The 20,864-nt window shown below is 38.9% G+C and overlaps 2 protein-coding genes and 1 long non-coding RNA gene across 4 annotated transcripts in view; all 3 read left to right on the top strand.

Moving 5' to 3' along the window:
• Nucleotides 1–2,382, top strand: part of LOC135462084 (nuclear hormone receptor HR96-like) — a 48,121-nt gene extending 45,739 nt beyond the window's left edge. For both annotated transcript variants that reach the window (XM_064739435.1, XM_064739436.1), the window contains exon 4: nt 511–2,382. In XM_064739435.1, the coding sequence (XP_064595505.1) occupies nt 511–1,520 (1,010 nt within the window). In that variant the 3' untranslated portion in view covers nt 1,521–2,382. The remainder of the gene's footprint in view (nt 1–510) is intronic.
• Nucleotides 2,383–14,564: 12,182 nt separating this feature from the next.
• Nucleotides 14,565–16,961, top strand: LOC135481922 (uncharacterized). Its single transcript, XM_064761701.1, has one exon. It carries the CDS (start codon nt 14,731–14,733, stop codon nt 16,012–16,014), a length of 1,284 nt encoding a protein of 427 aa, XP_064617771.1. The 5' UTR covers nt 14,565–14,730; the 3' UTR covers nt 16,015–16,961.
• Nucleotides 16,962–18,220: 1,259 nt separating this feature from the next.
• On the top strand, nt 18,221–20,864 carry LOC135462032 (uncharacterized). Its single transcript, XR_010443423.1, has 3 exons — nt 18,221–18,437; nt 19,853–20,014; nt 20,578–20,864. It is a non-coding gene; the product is annotated as an uncharacterized LOC135462032 (long non-coding RNA).

The following is a 20,864-nucleotide window of genomic DNA, read 5'->3' as shown; positions in this document are numbered from 1 at the left end:
TTGTAGACGTTTTTTATGACTTTTGAAAATGGTTCATCACATTGATTGAAGTTTAATGTGGTACATTGCTTCATCATGATGACTAATGTAGATCAGCTTCAAATTTTTGACTGTTTCAGTAAATTTGTACAAAATAAAAAATGGCTGCTTTATTGTCTGCATTGGACTATGACATATTTCCTAAACAAATTGTTTTTAGTATTGAATTGAAACATGGTATGTGACATCACCTTGGCAAGATACATGTACCGACAGATGATGACTTACAGACATTTTGTGTCGTTTTGACAGTTTTCAGTATTTTTATTGCCCATTTTTCCTCCGTTGCTGAGTTGACATACATGTATGAAGCTGTTACTCGGATTGCTCAGACTGAGTTTTTGTGTCATAAATAATTTTTGAGATTGGCATTAACCAGCTATCAAATACACAAATAATTATTTTATCAATAAATGTTTTATTAATTAATCTGGAAGTGTATTCAAGTTAGCCCCTTTATAATTTGCCTAGATGCTGAGCAGAAGAGAACACGCAAACAAAAAATCATCCAGAATCGGAGGCGGCGGAATGGTGAGTTTGTGGATGATAGTGCCTTAGAGGAGGATGAGGGTCAGTCCACTGGGCAGCCCACTGACCCTGGCCTTAGTGGGGAGTCCAGCCCCTCAAGCTCCTCCACAGAACCACCAGCCAAGGTAGCCATTGTTAGATTGATGACCCAAACCAATTCTGATATCGTAAGAGTTTCTCAGGAGGCCATGGCTAAACTAGAACCCAAACACCAAACTCTGATGGAAGAGCTGGAGAGAGCCCATGAGCTGGCTCTGCAAATCCCAGTGAAAACTGCACAGAAACCTAACCCATCTTCGGCGACTCAGTTCTTCAATCTTGCTGAAGGCTCCGTGTTGAGAATGGTGAAATTAGCCAAGGGTATCACAGCATTCACTTGTTTGTCTAAAGATGACCAGATCGCCTTGCTGAAAGGGGCTGTCACGGAGATCATGATGATCAGATCAGCCATGTACTTTGACACCCGAAATAATAACTGGAATGTGACGACCAACCCCTCAACCAGTGCTCTGGACAATAGCACTAGTCAATCACCCACCACCTCAGGGGCAGCAGCTACTCGCTTTCTGGATAGTGGATCGTTGAATGAGTTTGGAGAAGACACGAAAAACATGCTGAAAGAGTACAAAAAGTTTGTATCCTCTTTGCTGACACTATGCCAAGGAGATGTGAGCATTCTCAAGCTGATTACAGCGTTAGCACTCTTTGCTAGCGACCGTCCTGGACTGCTGCAGCGGGAAAGTGTTCAAAAGACTCAAGAGATGTATGCAGACTTACTTGAATCTTACATAAAGGTGCGATTTCCAGAGGACCACACGTTATTCCCTCATTTAGTTTTGAAACTGACAGATATAAGGAACATTAATGAAATCCATTCCAAAATGCTGGCCAAAATGAATTTAGTGGAGGTTGAGCCACTTCTGACAGAGGTGTTTGGTTTAGGTCATGATTAGTACCTTTAGGCTGCAGGAATGACCTCATACAGTGTTTCATTGTTTAAGGCTTCCTCATCCTCAAGTATCATCCTCATCCTCAAGTATCCCCATGCTATTTTGCATGCTTCAGTGTCCCTGTGCCATCGGCGCACCTCATCCTTCATTGTCCCCATGCAGTTAGCATTTCTCATCCTCCATTGTCCTCATCTAATCAGCATTCCTCATCCTCCAGTATCCTCATCCAATTAGAATTTCTCATCCTCCGGTGTTCTCATGCCATCAGCATTCCGCAAGCTTCATTATCCCCTTGCCATCTGCATTACTCCTCTTTGGGTTTCCCTATGCCATCAACATTCCACATCTTCAGTGCCCCCATGCCTTCAGCATCCCTCATCCTTCAGTGTCCTCATGCCATCAGCTTTCCTCATCCTGCAGTGCCCCTATCTCATCAACATTCTGTATGCTCCTGTATGCCCCATGCCATCAGCATCCCTCATCCTTCAGTGTCTCCGTGCCATCAGCATGCATCATTTTTCAGTGTCCCTATACCATCAGCATTCTGCATGTTTCAATGTCCCCATGCCATCAGCATTCAGCATGCTTCAGTGTCTCCATGCCTTCAGCATGCATCATCCTTCAGTGTCCCTATACCATCAGCATTCAGCATGTTTCAGTGTCCCCATGCCATCAGCATTCAGCATGCTTCAGTGTCTCCATGCCTTCAGCATTCGGCATGTTTCAATGTCCCCATGCCATCAGCATCCCTCATCCTTCAGTGTCTCCATGCCTTCAGCATGCATCATCCTTCAGTGTACCTATACCATCAGCATTCAGCATGTTTCAATGTCCCCATGCCATCAGCATTCTGCATGTTTCAATGTCCCCATGCCATCAGCATCCCTCATCCTTCAGTGTCTCCATGCCTTCAGCATGCATCATCCTTCAGTGTACCTATACCATCAGCATTCAGCATGTTTCAATGTCCCCATGCCATCAGCATTCTGCATGTTTCAATGTCCCCATGCCTTCAGCATGCATCATCCTTCAGTGTCCCTATACCATCAGCATTCAGCATGTTTCAATGTCCCCATGCCTTCAGCATCCCTCATCCTTCAGTGTCTCCATGTCTTCAGCATTCCACATCCTGGCACAGTCCTAGTGCCTTCAGCCTTGATCATCCTTCACTGGCATTTGAGCCACAGTGTTGCCTTCAGTGTCCCCATACCTAACCCCCTTCAATCATCCCATCTACCACCACCATCCTTTCCCTTACTATCCCCAACAATTCCTCCAACCCCGCCCCCATCCAAAATTTTTTGAATATAATGGGACAGTATTGCATCTTAAATGTTGTTAAGTAAGAGTCCACTATCTCAAGTCCTGGAGTTTGAACACAGATGCATCCCTTGAAAAGCTTTTCACATCCAAAAAACAACCTCTGAATTGCATTAAGTTTGAGTGTTTTTATGTATTATGGAACCATCTTTGGTAAAAGTGATGCCTGTGTTTATAACTATACAATGAGAGAAGCTGAACCAGATGAGCAGAAGATTGGCACAGTACTGTGTTGATTCAGCTGTCAAGACATTGCTTTGTCATGTACCATATCATGTCCATGTATACACATGTACTGGCTCACCAACATATGGCTGCATGTACAGAGCACTGGCTCACCAACGTATGGCTGCATGAACAGAGCACTGGCTCACTAACATATGGCTGCATGAACAGAGCACTGGCTCACTAACATATGGCTGCATGTACAGAGCACTGGCTCACCAACATATGGCTGCATGTACAGAGCACTGGCTCACTAACATATGGCTGCATGTACAGAGCACTGGCTCACTAACATATGGCTGCATGTACAGAGCACTGGCTCACCAACGTATGGCTGCATGAACAGAGCACTGGCTCACTAACATATGGCTGCATGAACAGAGCACTGGCTCACTAACATATGGCTGCATGTACAGAGCACTGGCTCACCAACATATGGCTGCATGTACAGAGCACTGGCTCACCAATGTATGGCTGCATTACTGGCAAAGCGTCAGACCATAAGCATTCATTTATTGAGCATTCTGGAAATGTGTTATTCTAGACACCAAGATGAGTGGTGTCCAGCAGGGGGATTGATGCACGGAGGTAGCTGTAGAGCTTATTGTGATTACACTTTCGAGAGATGGAGGTTTCAAAGTCATCTCTATTTGAGTTGTTTCAGTATCACATTTGAAGTTAGTGTATATCAATGTTCGTGTATGTATGTGTTTATACGTTGCTCAGTTGACCTACACAGTCAGTTTAGATTGCCGAAGTTTACCATGAAATGGATAAGATAGAAGCTTTTGTAGGCCTGGTCATATATATGTACCATTATTTTCTTCTTACCGGAAGAAGTGACAGCAAAGCCCTTCAAGTTCAAATCTGAAAAGACGTCAGTATTTGAAAGTTCTCAGAATGAAAACCATCCAAGTTTGTGTGAAAGTACCAAAATTACACCAGTGTTAATTGAAGTGGGTCAGGTGCATTGTATTTTTTGGGAGATTTTAAGCTCAGGTTGATGTCAAGTGTAGAGTGACGTCAATTCGTTTTTGACATAGCATATCTGACAAGGGGTTTATTGACTAATAAAAACATGAACCTGGTGTTCACAACAGCAAAATTAAACATTGAGGTGTGCTCAGTGTAGGTGTACATTCCCACCTAACCTCCTGGGTGGGCCACTTCACTGACAAGTGGCCTTCATGCATGACCACATGAAAGAGTACCATTATAAAGCGCTTAATACTGCATTCTTCTTAATAAAAAGAGGGAAATGTAGAAACTTCCCCCTGTGACAATGATACAGAACCCATCTTATGTGATGTAGAGACTAAAAGCCAGTACACTAACTTTCTGACCACGACCAAATGCCATTTTTATTTATTTCTTGTGAAACAAATTGACATTGATGGTATACTGACTTGTTGAATTTCTCAACTAACAATTGTTTATCTGTACAGTTTTCCACCTGATCTCACTTGGAATTTTCCCAAATGTCTGACGTGTAGAGAACTTCAAGTACTGGTGTAACATTAATACATACATGTCCATCATTTCTTTTTTGAACTAAGTTAGATGCTTCTTCTCAGTGTCAGTGTCATTGTATTTAACTTGACATCGCAGATAGCTTATCATTGATCAGAAATGATTAGTTTGTTTTAGTGTTTTATCGATAATTATTTTGATTTGAATGTATCTAATCAAGCTAGATTTTGTATGTCATGGTCAGACCTATGATTTCGTGAATACAATGCACAACTGGATACACAGGGTAACAAGGCAGTCAAGTGCCTATCATTACACTCAGGGAAATTTAATGTCTTATGTTTGACTGATAATGGTAACAGCATTATCTTTATAACGGATTACACTTTCTGGATATAGCACAGGTTTTGAACCATCGACCTTAGAGTCGGACACTAAATTGCCAGTAATACATATCAGTTAATCATCTTGACCAGTAGACCAATATAGCCAGACAGTGTAATCCCAAATAGCAATAAGTATGATCCTAACATTTAATAACACTTTCTAAATGGTATTTCTTCATTTCACTGATTATTTTCTGATATCACCTGTATCACATTATCAGATATCACCTGTATTCTGCATTTGGCAGACAATTGTTTGATATCCACTGTATCACAAGATCTGATATCCCCAATACCACATTGCCTGATATCACCTGTATGACAATGTCTGATATCACATTAACACATTGTCTGATATCATCTATTTCACATTGTCTTATATTTCCAGTATCACATTGCCTGATATCGCCTGTATCACATTGTCTGATATCGCCTCCAACACATTGTCTGATATCGCCTCCAACATATTGTCTGATATCACTTGTATCACGTCTTATGTCATGTACATTCCCAATACCACATTGCCTGATATCACCTGTATGATATCACCTGTGATTGTGTATGGTGGCTGCACTCTGTAGCCTGGATTCCCTGGCAAATCTTATACATTGGTATGTCTGTCTGTCTGTCTGTCTCTCCCTCTCTCTCTCTCTTCCTCCCTCCCTCCCTCCCACCATAAACTGATGGTGAAGTAAATGTCCATGGGTAGAGTGTATTGTCATCTTAGCATTTCTTTCCCTTTTCTGAATATTTGTGTCATTAATGATGACAATCAAGTCATTACTGTGAACATCACTTGATAGAACTTTTCTCTGTAATATAACATTTCTTCAGGGCTTTGTACAGTGCCATTATCTTCAGGGATAAGTACATTTAAAATTTTAAACGCAGATGCTCTGATGTTACCATATAGAGCTTTTCCAATTTATCAGTTTGGTCAACATTAATTGCATTACTTTTCTTCACAAAATATCAGTTTTAGACAGCTACATAAAGTGTATGTAAAGAATCATTATAGATAATTATGTTATTGGTGTAAATCACTTATCAGGGATGAATTCTTTATTATCTGTAAACAGTAAAAGGCAGTTGTGCATGGTTGTATGCATCGAGTATAAAGCTCCCTTGAGAAAGTATTTGACATGCAAAACTTTCATTCCACAGGCATTATGACTTACTTGCACACCTAGTGTATATGAGCTGAGTTTATAGTGTCTTAAAATGCTGAATTTGTGATAAAGGAAACTCCTTGGCAATTCTTTTCTTATATTGCCATATTAGGACAAGGTTAATTCTGTAAAGACATTTGTTTAGCAAATAGCTATGAAATACAGTTGTGCAGGCAGTGCTGTAGTACAGGTGTTGTTCATTTGTGCCTTACTGTCAGTTATGGTTGATGTAGATACATATATTTACTTTAGTTGACTCGTGAGTGCATGATGTGATCAACATGAATAAAGCTGTGTAACGTTAATTTGTATTCTGAGGATCAGTGCTGTTGGTGCTTGTGCACCTTTTGTATATGTCTGTCAACATTCAATAAATGTTGCTGATATTTTTAGCTCTATTTATTTTAATAAATTTTATCATGGTTTCACACCTGCATTGACTTGATCATCTTTCAGTTAACTGATCGTTAAATCATAATTAAAGAAAGAAGTGGTCTTGTGAAATTTTGTGAAAGATGGTTGTGACCTTTGTCCTATTAAACCATGTGATTTGTGGTTTTTGTACAGCTGTTTTATGAAAGATGGTTGTGACCTGTGTCCTATTAAACCATGTGATTTGTGGTTTTTGTACAGTTGTTCCATGAAAGATGGTTGTGACCTTTGTCCTATTAAACCATGTGATTTGTGGTTTTTGTACAGTTGTTCCATGAAAGATGGCTGTGACCTGTGTCCTATTAAACCATGTGATTTGTGGTTTTTGTACAGTTGTTCTATGAAAGATGGTTGTGACCTTTGTCCTATTAAACCATGTGATTTGTGGTTTTTGTACAGTTGTTCCATGAAAGATGGTTGTGACCTTTGTCCTATTAAACCATGTGATTTGTGGTTTTTGTACAGTTGTTCTATGAAAGATGGCTGTGACCTGTGTCCTATTAAACCATGTGATTTGTGGTTTTTGTACAGTTGTTCCATGAAAGATGGTTGTGACCTTTGTCCTATTAAACCATGTGATTTGTGGTTTTTGTACAGTTGTTCTATGAAAGATGGTTGTGTCCTGTGACCTATTAAACCATGTGATTTGTGGTTTTTGTACAGTTATTCTATGAAAGATGGTTGTGTCCTGTGACCTATAAACCATATGATACATGGTTCTGTACAGTTGTCCCGTGAAATCTTGTGAAAGATGGTTGTTTCCTGTGTCCTATAAACCAAACGATTTATGGTTCTGTACAGTTGTCCATTGAAACCTTATGAGAGATGGTTGTGTCCTGTGACCTATTAAACCATATGATACATGGTTCTGTACAGTTGTCCTGTGAAATCTTGTGAAAGATGGTTGTGTCCTGTGACCTGTAAACCATATGATGTATGGTTCTGTACAGTTGTCCTGTGAAACCTTGTGAAAGATGGTTGTGTCTTGTCATCTTTTTAAACCATCCGATATGTGCTTCAGTGCTGTTGTCCTGTGAAACTTTGTTGTGTCCCAACATATAATATATGGTTGTGTACTGTTGTCTTGTGTAACCTTGTAAACGATAGTTGTATCCTTATTATCCTATTAAACCAGATGAGGTGTGGTTCTGTACTGTTGTCCTGTGAACAGGTAGTTGTATCTTGTGTCTTATTAAGCCATGTGATGTATGGTTCTGTATGTTGTCTTGTGACAATGGCTACATAGGTGTGCTCCGCTGGGAATCCTTCTGAATGATGTGTGTGCCTTGTTGTCAATGTAAGTCATCTGAAATGTGAGTGTGACCTGTTCTTACAGATTGAGGGAAGTGACGAGGCTTTGTCATGATAAAATTTGTTATGTTTCATCCAAAATATGTCGAGGGTTCTGTTCCGCTGTAATCGACATTATCCTGAGACAGATGGCTATTTTCTGTTTGGTTGCCACATACAAAAATGCTGGGTGTACCCATTTGTTAAATAAAAGTTTTTTGAATTGCATTATATTATAAAAAGCAGCAGGTTTTGGAACACTACCCTATGACACTTGGCTCTTGCCACGTCTTCAAATCCATTTTCGAAAGATTTTTTATTTATTTCGGAAAGTTGGCATGATCTGGGCCCTTGAAGGTGGCTTTACAGGATCTGCTTAATTTCGTCCATTCATGAAATTGTGGCTGCTGCGTTTCATCCACTCGTGAAATTGCGGCCGCTCCGTTTTCTCCACTTATGAAATTGCGGCCGCTCAGTTTTGTCCACGTACGAAATTGCAGCCGCTCAGTTTTGTTCACTTATGAAATTGCGGCCGCTCAAATATGTCAAACTTTCTCTGTAATTTTCTACAAATTTCCATGTTTATTACAAAATGCAACACTGTGAACACCTAAGGTCCTAGGGTTGCATTTCGTTACATGGCCTGTCTTTAGTATCGATAGTTTAACCCAATTTTATTTAAGTCAATAAAGACTTTGGTAGAATAATGTGTCGATGGTCTCGATTTTCCAGCCAGACAAACTCGGGTTCTCTAGACGCTCTATGGAGTACTTTTGTTTTCATTTAATTCCTTATCATTTCACGCCATACTTAAGAATTATCACTTACCGGTGTATGTTGAATTGCCTGTATTATTTGTGGAGGAAGCTTTGGCGAACAACGGACCTTTTGGATAGTTACTGACCAACTTTCACGCGTATGGCTTACAAACTTGCAGGCCCATCTTGGTGGAGGATACAAGTGCTTGGTATCCAACGAATTTAAGACTGCTATAACCACTCCACAAGCGCTGTCAGCCAAGATCCCATAAACAATGAAAGCCTGATATGCGCAACATATCCAACATTTGTGTAGCACTCGTAAACCATAAAGGGGCGTTTAAAGCCATTAATGGCAATACCATTTCCAAAACAGCCATACAGTAACACCAGTTGCCAAATGAACAACAGTAAGGAATAATATATGAATATTAAATAAGACTGGTAAGATTTAACAGAGAAACAGTGAACAGTTTTCAATGATACGGGAAAGACGGCCGATATTCTGGGCATGACAGTTGAAATTTCACACACGTGATCCGAGGGTGATGCCCAGGTCAAATGCAAATACAAACATCTGAGCGCCTAACTCACTGAACCTGCTGTTATGGTAAAAATAAAATTGTCTAATGTAATGAGTGTTGTGCCGTGGGTAAAAATTGCTTTCTCATATGTATATATATACCATCACATTATTGGCAGCACTTGCTGCAGTGATTTAGATCAACAAACCGCTAACTAGTAGGGCCTACAAGTGGTTGAGCCAGGCAGTAAAATTGGTGCGGGCCACTTTCACAAAGCGGCGTAAGACATTTATTTATCGTAGGCCTTACATTTGTCGTACGATATTTTGTACGTCACTGTTAATGTACCGTTGTCCTATATGTGCGATATCATACAAGTACGACATCTTTGTGAAAGTGGCCTCTGGTGCTTACTGATCAGTCCCCAGGCCGCACGAACCGCACGAAGTTCGAAACTGGCCTAGAATTGGGGATTTGTAGATTCCCTTGCTCTCACTGTTGGTAAGGGCTGGGTGGCACCTGTGGCCTTTGGCACGGTCGTTGAAGAACATTTGTCTTCCACCCATATGGTGGATGTCACAAGCGGGAGTTTGTCGGTAATTAGATCTACTCGGTGGTTTATCCTGGCTCTTAGATTTCCTCCATCCGTAAAACCGACGGCAAACGTAAAAATGAAACATTCTTTAGTATAGCGTTAAATCACAATAAAATAAAATAAAAAATGAATTAATTGTAAGCCATAAAATTACTCGGGTATATATGTTGGATATCTTAAACGATGACCATATTTTTAGTACTATAACGGACCCTGCCCTCTTACATGAAATTCTATGTACATTGTATGTTTTTCAGTGCTGTGGTTTATTTATTATGAGTTCAGTGCGCGAAGGCTATACATCACCTGTCCAGATACTTAACAAATGTCGGAGGTAATGTTGCTCGGTTCGAGCACGCCACCTCGATCATTCGTGAAGGGATATTTATGGTCTATACCAGTATATAGCGAAAACCAGTATGATTTCCGGAGCTGCATGAGCCCTTTGTAATAATATATCATAATAGTCTCCATGCAGCAATCATTATTACCCCATGCAGGAGAAGCTCATGATACCCATAGTATGCAGTATTAGTGCACTATGAAAAGAGCAAGTGCATGCTTTCGTGATAATAGTGGAAGGTGTAGTTGCGCATTTATATCACCCTGAACAGTATGGAGTTTTGTCACATTAAGGTGACTACTCAGGAATCTAAATAATGAATTCAGATATTGGAATGAATGAAAGATTTCAATTGATCTAAATATTTTCACAAAACAAGCAGCAAGAGTTTTTAACTTAATATCGGAAAATACATCCATCAAGCTGATAAACACGCGTACATATTGATTGCTGTGTAATCTATCTGGCATCTGGAGCAACATGACAGATTGCGTCCAGTTTCCTTTGGTCTAGAGGTTTGGGTAAATCTACGCCGGTGTATAATCTAATAAACTGCAACTAACATCACTGTATTTGTTTTACGTAATTTTGCCAGAGCCATAATGCTAGGGGGAGGTAAGTTGCTAATATTTAGGCATTTACATACAAAACCCTAACAGGTAAAATGCAAATGACAAGAGACATTTCAGAATCAGGGGTGACCATTTGTCTACAATTACACAGTGGTTGCTCCTCCAGTTTGACTGCCTATGTTGTAGTCTTTAGTAGGCCTAGACAGTATCATACCAGAATTTCTGCATAAAACAAATTTCTGCTGGTGAACTATGAGTCACCATGTCCTGATCCGTTTATTTTTATGTGATGGCAATAAATAAATTCGCCGCTAAACACCCAGGTGTTAGGACCGCTCGTTCATCTAATTCAACTTGTTGAATTAGATCGCTACGTTGGATATATGAACAGTTGCAATCAAAGCGTATACATATGTTGCTATCGACAACTGATATTCAAGCATTGTACACGATTTGAATACTGATTTCACTCAGTCGCCCAGAACATAGCTTACGTCTTTCTAACATCATGGAAAACTGTTGACTGCTTATCTTGGTACGATTCCGTCCTGTTTTCACACTTTACATACTTCCCTGCTTCTTTGGTTGTTTGAGTTAGCCTATACCTCTTTTTTTTTGGCGGAGAGGGGGGGTGGATTTGCCTTGCGATTGGAACGTCCTTACTGGTTGATATTGGCTGGTATGCGAATGTCTGTTTCGACGCATAGATTTACTCGTCTCAGAAAGCGGAACTTTGGCTCGGCGCCTCTTCAGGTTCGTAGACGTATTTCCGGGGAGTATTCATTACGCTGTACAAATTGTGGCACCATCTTCTCTCCAAAGTACGTTGCCCGAGATTGGATCACGAAGCACATATTCGCAAAAATGTATTATAATTGGTTTTTAAGCATTTTAATTTAATCATAAACTGGAGAGTCTTTATTTTACCAAGATGAATATTTTTAGTTATAGGCATCATTCAAAGGAAACAATGTGAACGTGACCAGTCATCCTGTGAAAAGACACATGGACATATCAAATGTTTGTTTTTCGTCCTATATCAATCCGTAAATGGACTCCAGTAGCTATTCAGCTACACTTCAGCTATTCACTGTACGCCTACGTGCCGATGTACCATGCAGATTTACATTCTCTATGTAACCAAATAAGGTTACGCTTTTTCCTACATTCTCGTAATCTGTCAAACTTGGTATGATTAATGTACCACAGACCTCAATTCGTGATGTTTACAAGGTCACGTTTGTATGAATATATAGATTTTAATATTTACGTGACTGTGAAAGTATACTGGTGTACTGTGCATGCCCCTTATAACGCATCTTCTCACCCACTTCTATGTCATTATAAATCCTTAACAAAAAATTTGCGAAGCCCTGATTTTATAATCTTCCAATCTGTTAATAACATTGAGTTAAAAAGTTAAACTGCATGTGGTTAGCGCAGATTATGTTTATAGGGCTGAAGGAAAAGAGCGCGGTCGTCTGTTTTTTAAATGTCTTTGCAACACGCAGTGATCACTTTAGTGGCTATAGCTATTATAACGTGTGTACTATAATTATTTAAGACCACAGGTTTAATGTCTATCCATTCAAGTAAAGCGAGCTATTACAGCATCATTATATATATTTTACAAAGTCTGTGATGTTGCTGATAGCAAATGTCGTCGATGAAGCCGACCTTAGAACATTTGAATGTATATATGTATTTTATTCAGTTATAAACAATTCTAAGAAAAAGATTAACGTTAAGTTCGGACATGTATATACACTGCAGTCATCGGTGCGTGTATCGTTTGTCAACTGACAACCATACCGGTACTTCATTTTTGTTTGCTTTCATTCAGATGTTCTTTTTCGGGCCTCTGAGTACATGTACAGGTACGTAGATAGTCCAATCTTTTCAGCTTTTGGCAATGGCTTACAGTTCAAGTTTTAGCTGAATAAGGCCAAGGCCTTGGCAGTTTCCTGTCGGCTGCTCTTGTCCAATTAAGATCGGCACCATATTAATACGACCTACCAATTTCCCCTAAACGTTTATGCCTGTGTTTGCTACATAACTTTTGTTGATTTTTGTTCACACCATTTTGTTCACAACAATACCATTCCCTGACATAACATTTGACAAGACCAGTTTATTCAAAACATCACTAAGCCATCAAATTATTATTTGGGCGGTCACAAAAACCTGGCAGTACCACGTGCCCGGCTACTTCATAAATGATAGTAACATTGTTGAATATGCTCTTAGATAATGTGACTTCAGATGTCCTGAAGTTTAAAGCCTGTATTAAAATCTGCAAAATTATAATTACAAAGTTGCATTGCTAGTGCCTTTAATAGGATATAACCTCAAAATTGGCTAATTGACATTTTTGTAAATGATGTAATTTAAATTATTTGGTGCCAAAATAAATACGATATACGATAAAATATATACGATAATGCCACATGACTTTTTAATATCACCCTACCAATACCACGCCATTTAACAGGCACGTGCCAGTCTCACTGTTTCCCACAAGATGAAAAATTAATTTGATCACGTGGAAATCGACACATCACACTGCTAACACATTTCAGGGGAGGCAATGCTACAGTATACGTGTGTTTTGAGATTGGGAGACTCGAGGAAAAGCTACACAGGCGGTCCAAAATACAGTAGAACGCCTCGTTTTCTTCTACAACGTTGTAGTGCGTGTGTACTACATATATGTTTTATGAGTACATGTACACCGCTAATTATGACTTCAAAAGGAAAAGACAAATGAGTCCACAACTTTGGATCGTCTTGATACGGGCGGGAAGGAATTTTACGCGTTTCACATTCATCACTTGTCTCCCCTGAAATGAATGTTTGTAATGTTGGCATGCCAGTGAATAGATGTCAAACCCCTAAGCCCCGTTTCACACAACGCACGTAGCGCTATGTCTATGTAACTACCATGGCGACGCAATACCTACGATGTTATAGGTCGCTATGCAAGATACGCGCACGTAACGTTACGTGGGCTTTGTGGAACGGGTGTATGGCAAGACGTTTTACTTTTTAATCCAAACTGTTTGATGAGTTAAAACAATTTAAGATATTTTTAATTCATTTAATGGTGTCATAAAATGGATTGATGATATCATCTATTCATTTCAAGATATCAGGAATACTAACTATTTCTTGACATGTGGAATTCGAGAGATGATAATTATTTTATGATAAGATCATAATGATAAGATATCATTAATTTAATTAATGGTAATTTGTATTCAATTCTTGATATCTTGAATTCAATTCCTGATATCATTAAACCTATCCCAGACTTCATTGCGCAGCGAGTGTACGATGAAGTCGAGGTTGTCGGCATTTCACTCATCTGGAGTATTGGGCGAAACATGCATGTCCGTGAACTGTAGTAGATCCCTAGAAACTTTTTTGATAATCTTTATGCCTTGTGACTTAAGAGTTCATTTTTACAGATTTTCTGTACTTCCCAGTTTAATTTTCTTATACTTCCAAACTGTCAGCACCACGCTGCCAAACAACGTATAAGTTATGAAAATATAACTGAAACTTAAACTTTAATAGCATAAAAGACCTTTATGTTCTTTCGTCCACCATATTTAATGATATCTTGAAATGAATTCGTGATATCATGAATTGAAACTGCGATATTTGACATGAATTCGTGATATCTGGAAATGATTTGAAGATATCAAGAAAAAGACTACATTTATTTTTATCTTTATTTCTGTTCTTGATGTCTTTAATTCTTTCTCTGATATCTTAAATTTTTATGAATTCAAGATATTTTAAATTATTTTAACATACGAAAAAATTTGGATCAAAATATAAAACGGTTTGTCATACTGCTGCGAGACACCTATAGCAGGAACATTATTTCTTAAATATCATTCCAGTGTGATGAAGGCATCGGGGAAGGGAGATAACTCCATTGCTGCTAGAAACGGCATTGTTGTCATCACGTGACAGTGAGGTTGCTCGATCCTTCTGGAAGGTGACACAGTTTGATTGCGTGTTTTGTCAGCGTATATAAAATCCCGGAGGCTGAGTATGAATCATAACTCTGGTTCAGAAAGCTTCTGGGATCAAACACGCTGGACACAGTTCTATTTTCAAGATGCTGGTGAGCGGTTTTCCGTCGTGCTATACCATTCCTATTGACTGGTTTTTTGACAAGAGTGTTTACAACAACAACGCATGTGATTGTGAAACTTGTGATGAAGATCGTGCAATTAACGTGGACTGTGACACGTTTTACCTGAATGTGAACAACAACAGCAGCCTGTCAAGGAAACGGAGAGGTAGACAGACGACTTTCCATCGAGTGTGTGCTCACCCATGCCTGCGCTTGAATCTGTCCGCAGTAGAACGGGAGGAAAGCTTCGCAACTGTGTTGTCACCCGCTGGCGTGTGGCGCTTTCGTGGTGGAGCGACCACCTCGTCTTCGTATAGTGGACAGTCGGACTCTGGGAACGGGAGAATGGGAACTGGGGCTTCGAGTTCTAAGTCGCCGTCAGTCGTAAGGTCGTCAGCGAGAGAAAATGACGAAGCACCTCCGCGACCTCAGATGCCAGTTAGGGGAGAGCAAATGGTCACTTCTCCACTTGTGGGAGGCGCAAAGCAGACAGTAAACAATAAGGCATCTTCAACTGCTTGGAAAAAGAAGGGTCATTCAGGTAAAGATACAGTGATAGCCTCACACTCTAGTAAGGACAAGCCAGATGTCAGTACTTCTACATGCACGTGTACTCCACCATCTCACAGAAGAAAACCAACTAGTCCCCCATCGTATGAAGCTTATGGTTCTCTAACAGCAATCTTTAAGGAAGAAGGCAGACAGCTGGACTATGTGCAAGGGGACGGAAACTGTTTTTTTCGTGCTCTGAGTAAAGAAATCTACGGGTCAGAGGACTGTCACTACGAACTACGTCAGACAATAGTTGACCTTATGGCAGGACACAGGGCGGAGTTTGAACAGTTTACAGACACATGCACTCAGTCATTTGCTGATCATGTGGAGGAGATGCGTCAGTTTGCAGTGTGGGCAACAACTGCAGAAATATATGCAGCATCCACGCTTCTTCAACGGGACATTTATGTTTTCTCTCCAGATCATACTGGCAATCAGTACAGCTGGCTTCATTTCTCTCCTTGTTTTCCTCATTCCAACAACATCACCACATCTTGTCCACAGTGTTACATCACAGTGTGTCACACAAATGGTAATCACTATGACACAGTGACTCCCCTGAATGGCTCCTGTAACTGTTCATTACCTCCCCCTGAGCTGTCAGGAGACACACAGACTGTGGGCGTGACGAAGGAGAGCAGCTCTGCATCGCTATATGCCCTTAGCGAGTCTGATGATAGGTTAGATAGGACAAAGAGACCAGGGGAGTAAAACTGGCTTCAAAGTTTCAATTCTTTGCACTGTATTGTGATCTCTTTTTTTTATTTTTTTAACTGGTTGGCATCCATTAGTTATTTTCATGTACACATGGCGCGTATGTTGGGCTGAACTAATTTGCACAAATTGATCTGGTAAGTTGATGTTAAATGATGCCAATGGCCAATGTAGACAATTGTACACAGTTTTAAGATATAATCGTTACTTTATATACATATAACGGTGGCTTTTAGTGTCTTTTTGATGTAGACTGCATGCACAACCGTGTTTTGTAGACATGCCTTGTGTTATTTATGCAAATTTGAAATTGTGCTCATATAATATGACAAGTTTACCGGTTCTGATATTATACTTACATGTTTAGATTAATATTGGTTATTAAGCTGTCCTTTTTGATGTGTGATGAAGAGTCAGTCTGTAAATGCTAATGTGAATTAGTGAATGCTAATATTTTTTTTTCGGGACAAACTGTATAATGTATGCAGGGTATATGTATTTTTTTGTTGTTGTTGTAAATATGAACATCGTATTGTAGATTAATTAAGAACTTCTCTTGCAAATCCACGTCTATGCGTTGATCCCAGTGCTGTGATATATGGAAGGTCTTTACATACCTGAAAGTATTTTACAAATGTCTATATTTGTTATAAATATAAATGCTTATTTTGTACCAACATATTTTTAAAATCTTGAAATATAAGCTACAGTATTTTAAACACTAATGCTTGAATTTTGACTGCCTTCTTCAAAATGACGCCCAGCTCATTGATATTGTACATGTATCACTGTTCTCATACAGTGATGTTTTCAGGTTGCATTACTTTTTCATGACATAATTCAATTAAAGCAAAACACATAAACTACCAATTGCTTTTACTCAAAAGGTAAAATTTTCATATTGTCATATTTCCAGTTGATAAGTCTTGATGAATTCATGTAATAAATCTGAAGGTGATTATGGTAGATATAATAATGATATTCACTTAGAATCATGGATAGTGAAATGGTGGTTTGTACAAGGGTTAAACACTGCAGTAGGGATGTTTGTTGTGTAACCCGATACAGAGTCAAATCTTCCAGAATGCACAGCATTCAAGGGATTTGACAACCCAGATATATGGGCGTGATTTGGGCATGGGTTTGCCCAGGTATATCCCACATGAGTAACATATGGCTAAAAAGATAACATTTCAAAATTTCACTTATTTTCCCATTAAAATTTCATATTGGTCCCTTATGGGTAAGATAACATTTTCCCACATTCAGCCCATAAAGGACCCACAAGGGTAAACCCAGTTAACTCCCAAGTAAGTTTGTGTATATGGGGCCCATATTGGACCCATATACTGATACTATATGCAAGCATATTTAAATTCTAAATAACAAGTATAAATGGGAGGAAAAAATTGTTTTAACTTAAAGGAATAAGTATATGTAGACCTACAGTGTATAGCCTACACAAGCTATAAAATTAAAAGGTAAGAAAATAAACAAATTTACTCATTCATCATATGATGCATTTCATAAATTCATTATGCCTACATGTATATAATTGTTCATTAAGTTTGTGTGATTTATCAGAAACAAACAAAAAAAAGCAAAAAGTACTACTTAAATTAATTTCTATGTTCATGGTAGATCAATGAAATCAGATAAATCAGTTTATATATTTATATGATTGGTGTTGTAAGCCATACTCAAGAATATTTCACTTATATGACGGTGGCTAGCATTATGGTGGGAGGAAACTGTGCAGAGCCTGGGGGAAACCCATGACCATCCGCAGGTTGCTGAAGTCCTTCCCATGTACGATATATCAGTTTAAATACATGTATATAGGACACCAGTATAGTCTCTTTCTGTGGGAGACATTCTTTCAGTTTTGATCAAGTGTGGAATTTCAGGCCAGAAAAGTGTACTGGTTTGTGTGCTGTTAGCCGGTTGGGGTAAGACTGCCATTATAGGTGAGTAACACAGTGCAAATGGATACAACTAAACTAATGAAATTCATCAAGCCAATCAGAAGATGCTTTCATCAGGGCCTACAGATATATCTGTTAGTTTTAATAAACTACAGATATACTGTCCAAAATACTTTGGAACCGTAACTTTAATAATATTTTGACGTGGAAAAAAATTTTGAGGTGTAACATGAAGAGACAGAGCCCCCCCCCCCCCACACACACACACACCCAAACCCCTTCTACCAACATACCCTCTAGGAGTTCATGGGTTTACTTAATTGGTGCTTACTGGTTTAATTATGGCACTTGGACTTAATTGGTGTCATGTGACCTACATGAGATCCTGTGATGTCCAGTGTAGCCCTCTGTCTCTCTTTTTACCACACAGAACTGTCAACATCTGATGGAAAGCTATAGGACACTTTTACAAGTTATATCAATTCAAATCAACAGGTAAGACTTTAATTATCCTGGTAATTCATAGAAAATAAAATAAAAAAGGTATTAATTTTTTATAGTATCAAAAACTAGACACTATGAATTAGCTTTTTTTTGGGGGGGGGGGTGTATAAGCTACTGACCTGTTTTATAGTACTTGGCAAACATTCAGGATACTTTGCATTTGCTAATACTTTGCTAAAGTTTTGCAAACCTTTACTTGTTGGCAAACATGGAATATGATTAGTCTAATCAGGTTTCATTGAAATTTTGTATGGATTATTGTAAAACTGGTTGTTTAGAAAGTAAATATGTACATTGGTTAATGTATTCGAATAATGACTAGATTTTTAATAAATAGACATTTCTTCAGGCTCCTCATCAATACAAATAGTTGGTGAAAGGTTTATAAACCTTAAAAAAGTTTAGTAAACAGGGATTTACAGCAGTTCTTGTTTTCTGTACAAGTGTAATTTCCACATACTAACATTGTCATGCTTAGTCACTTTACTGTGCCTTTGGGCAGGGATTTTCAATGGTGTAAGACCTAAGACTTTAAAAGAGGAAGTTGTAACTTCCTCGCTTGGCGTTCAGCATGAAGGGGATAGTGCAACGACTGGTTGACCCGTATCAGTATAATGGCTCGGGCTGGGCCACTTACTTGCCTTCGGTAAGTCGTCTCAGTGAAGCAGCACTAAATAAAAGAGCGGTGGAAATCCGTCCTGCGACAAGGAGGCACATTACACGTAGGCTACATGCACCCTAATGATTCCTTCGTCGTCATATGACTGAAAAATTGTTGAGTACGACGTTAAACCCCAAGCACGCACTCACTCAATGGTGTAAGACAGATCTTCTTGGACTTGGGGGACATTCCTATTGCTGTAGTGTCTGGAGTACATTAGCCTCATGCAGTAGCCTGTACCAGAGCTCAGCAGTGCCGTGATGTCACCATTCAAGATGGCAGCCCCCATAAATGTAAACACTGCCACATGCAGCTACAGTACAACTACTTACAACTTGTAAATTTTAGATATTATTTTATACATAAATACAAGGAAAAGAAAGAAATCAAATACATGTACATAGGGCTATTTCTATCTTGAAAAAGTTAAACTTGTTCTCATAATAAACTACATGTGGGTCTAGTTAAAATTATGAATTAATTGCCGTTCTATTGTATTCGCATGCAGGTTTCGCTTAGGCTGTATAGTGTATTCATTTTCGTGAAACGATGTTAACAATGTGGTTAGTGATTCCCTACCATATACATTTACATGTAATGTATCAATATCATTGTCTGATATGGACCGAATTGGTTCATTGTATAGCACTATACTCAGCATCCCGCTCCATCTGTTGGTGTTGATTAACATGTATTTTTAATAACTAGTATTTACTCTAATGTTGGACTGTTCTTTACATTACAGATTGTGTCAAGGTAGCAATGCTTGGAAGAAAGACTTGAACTGAGATATTTCAAACATTATGAGAATGCTAATGCTTATGTCGATGACCATTCAAACTTGGACGGGGACAAAGGGAAAGGACAGAGGCTCTTGACACGCTGAAGCTTTCCAAAGAAAAGTTGAGTAAGTGAAATCTAGCATGCAGGTCTGTATGTACGTGTGATCTACATGTACGTGTGATGTGCAGAGAAACTGTTCGTAGACCCCTAACCAATAAGGTGTTGTGAGCAAAGAACACAAGAAAGAATATGTTTACCTTACTAATATCATACACAATTTTTAGTGAACATTTCATCACTTCAAATGAGTGTATAAAAACACAGGGATGCGAGTATGGAGTTATGGATGTAAGATTTTCCTTTGTTGACCATACCCCATAAGTGGCAGATCTCTTGTAATACTATCACATGTATTAAAAAAAAAAATTTCACAATTGTGGTTTTCAGTTGAATATACATATAGATCATCATAATAACACTGTATGATCCGTAACGATGTATCAGCTTGAGTTGCCTGTATATATATATATATATATATATATATATATATATATATATATATATACATATGCGTTACCTGTCAGAGATGTATCTAGGATATATAATTGTAAATGTCAGGTGAAGTATGTAAGTGTTTGATAAAATACAGGCCTGAACAGATTTATCAAATACACTTTTTATTTTCAGAGGCAGAGTTGTGTTAAATTCGCTGCCAATGACTGATAAAGGGAGGATGGAAGATCTGGTCAGTTACCTTTGGTAGACTTACAGGCCTGTCAGTGACGGAGAATGGAAGACCTGCTCAGCTACTTTTGCTAGGCTAGTGAGACTTACAGACCTATTAGTGATGGGGGATCCCTTAATGTGTGTGACAGCCAATTAAACTTCTACGGATTCATATCTTGATTGAATTGACCTGAAACCTTTACTTAAAGAGAGCAACGCTTGCCAATTGAACATTTTGCTCAAGATTC

Source organism: Liolophura sinensis, chromosome 1 (assembly GCF_032854445.1).
Source record: "Liolophura sinensis isolate JHLJ2023 chromosome 1, CUHK_Ljap_v2, whole genome shotgun sequence".
In the NCBI taxonomy this organism is placed as follows: domain Eukaryota; kingdom Metazoa; phylum Mollusca; class Polyplacophora; order Chitonida; family Chitonidae; genus Liolophura; species Liolophura sinensis.
The sequence above is the reverse complement of the archived record's forward strand: the minus strand, read 5'-3'. Positions and strand labels throughout refer to the sequence as shown.

What these genes read in the sequence shown, in the direction of transcription:
- LOC135481922 (XM_064761701.1), top strand. Translation starts at nt 14,731, where the DNA reads ATGCTGGTGAGCGGTTTTCCGTCGTGCTATACCATTCCTATTGACTGG.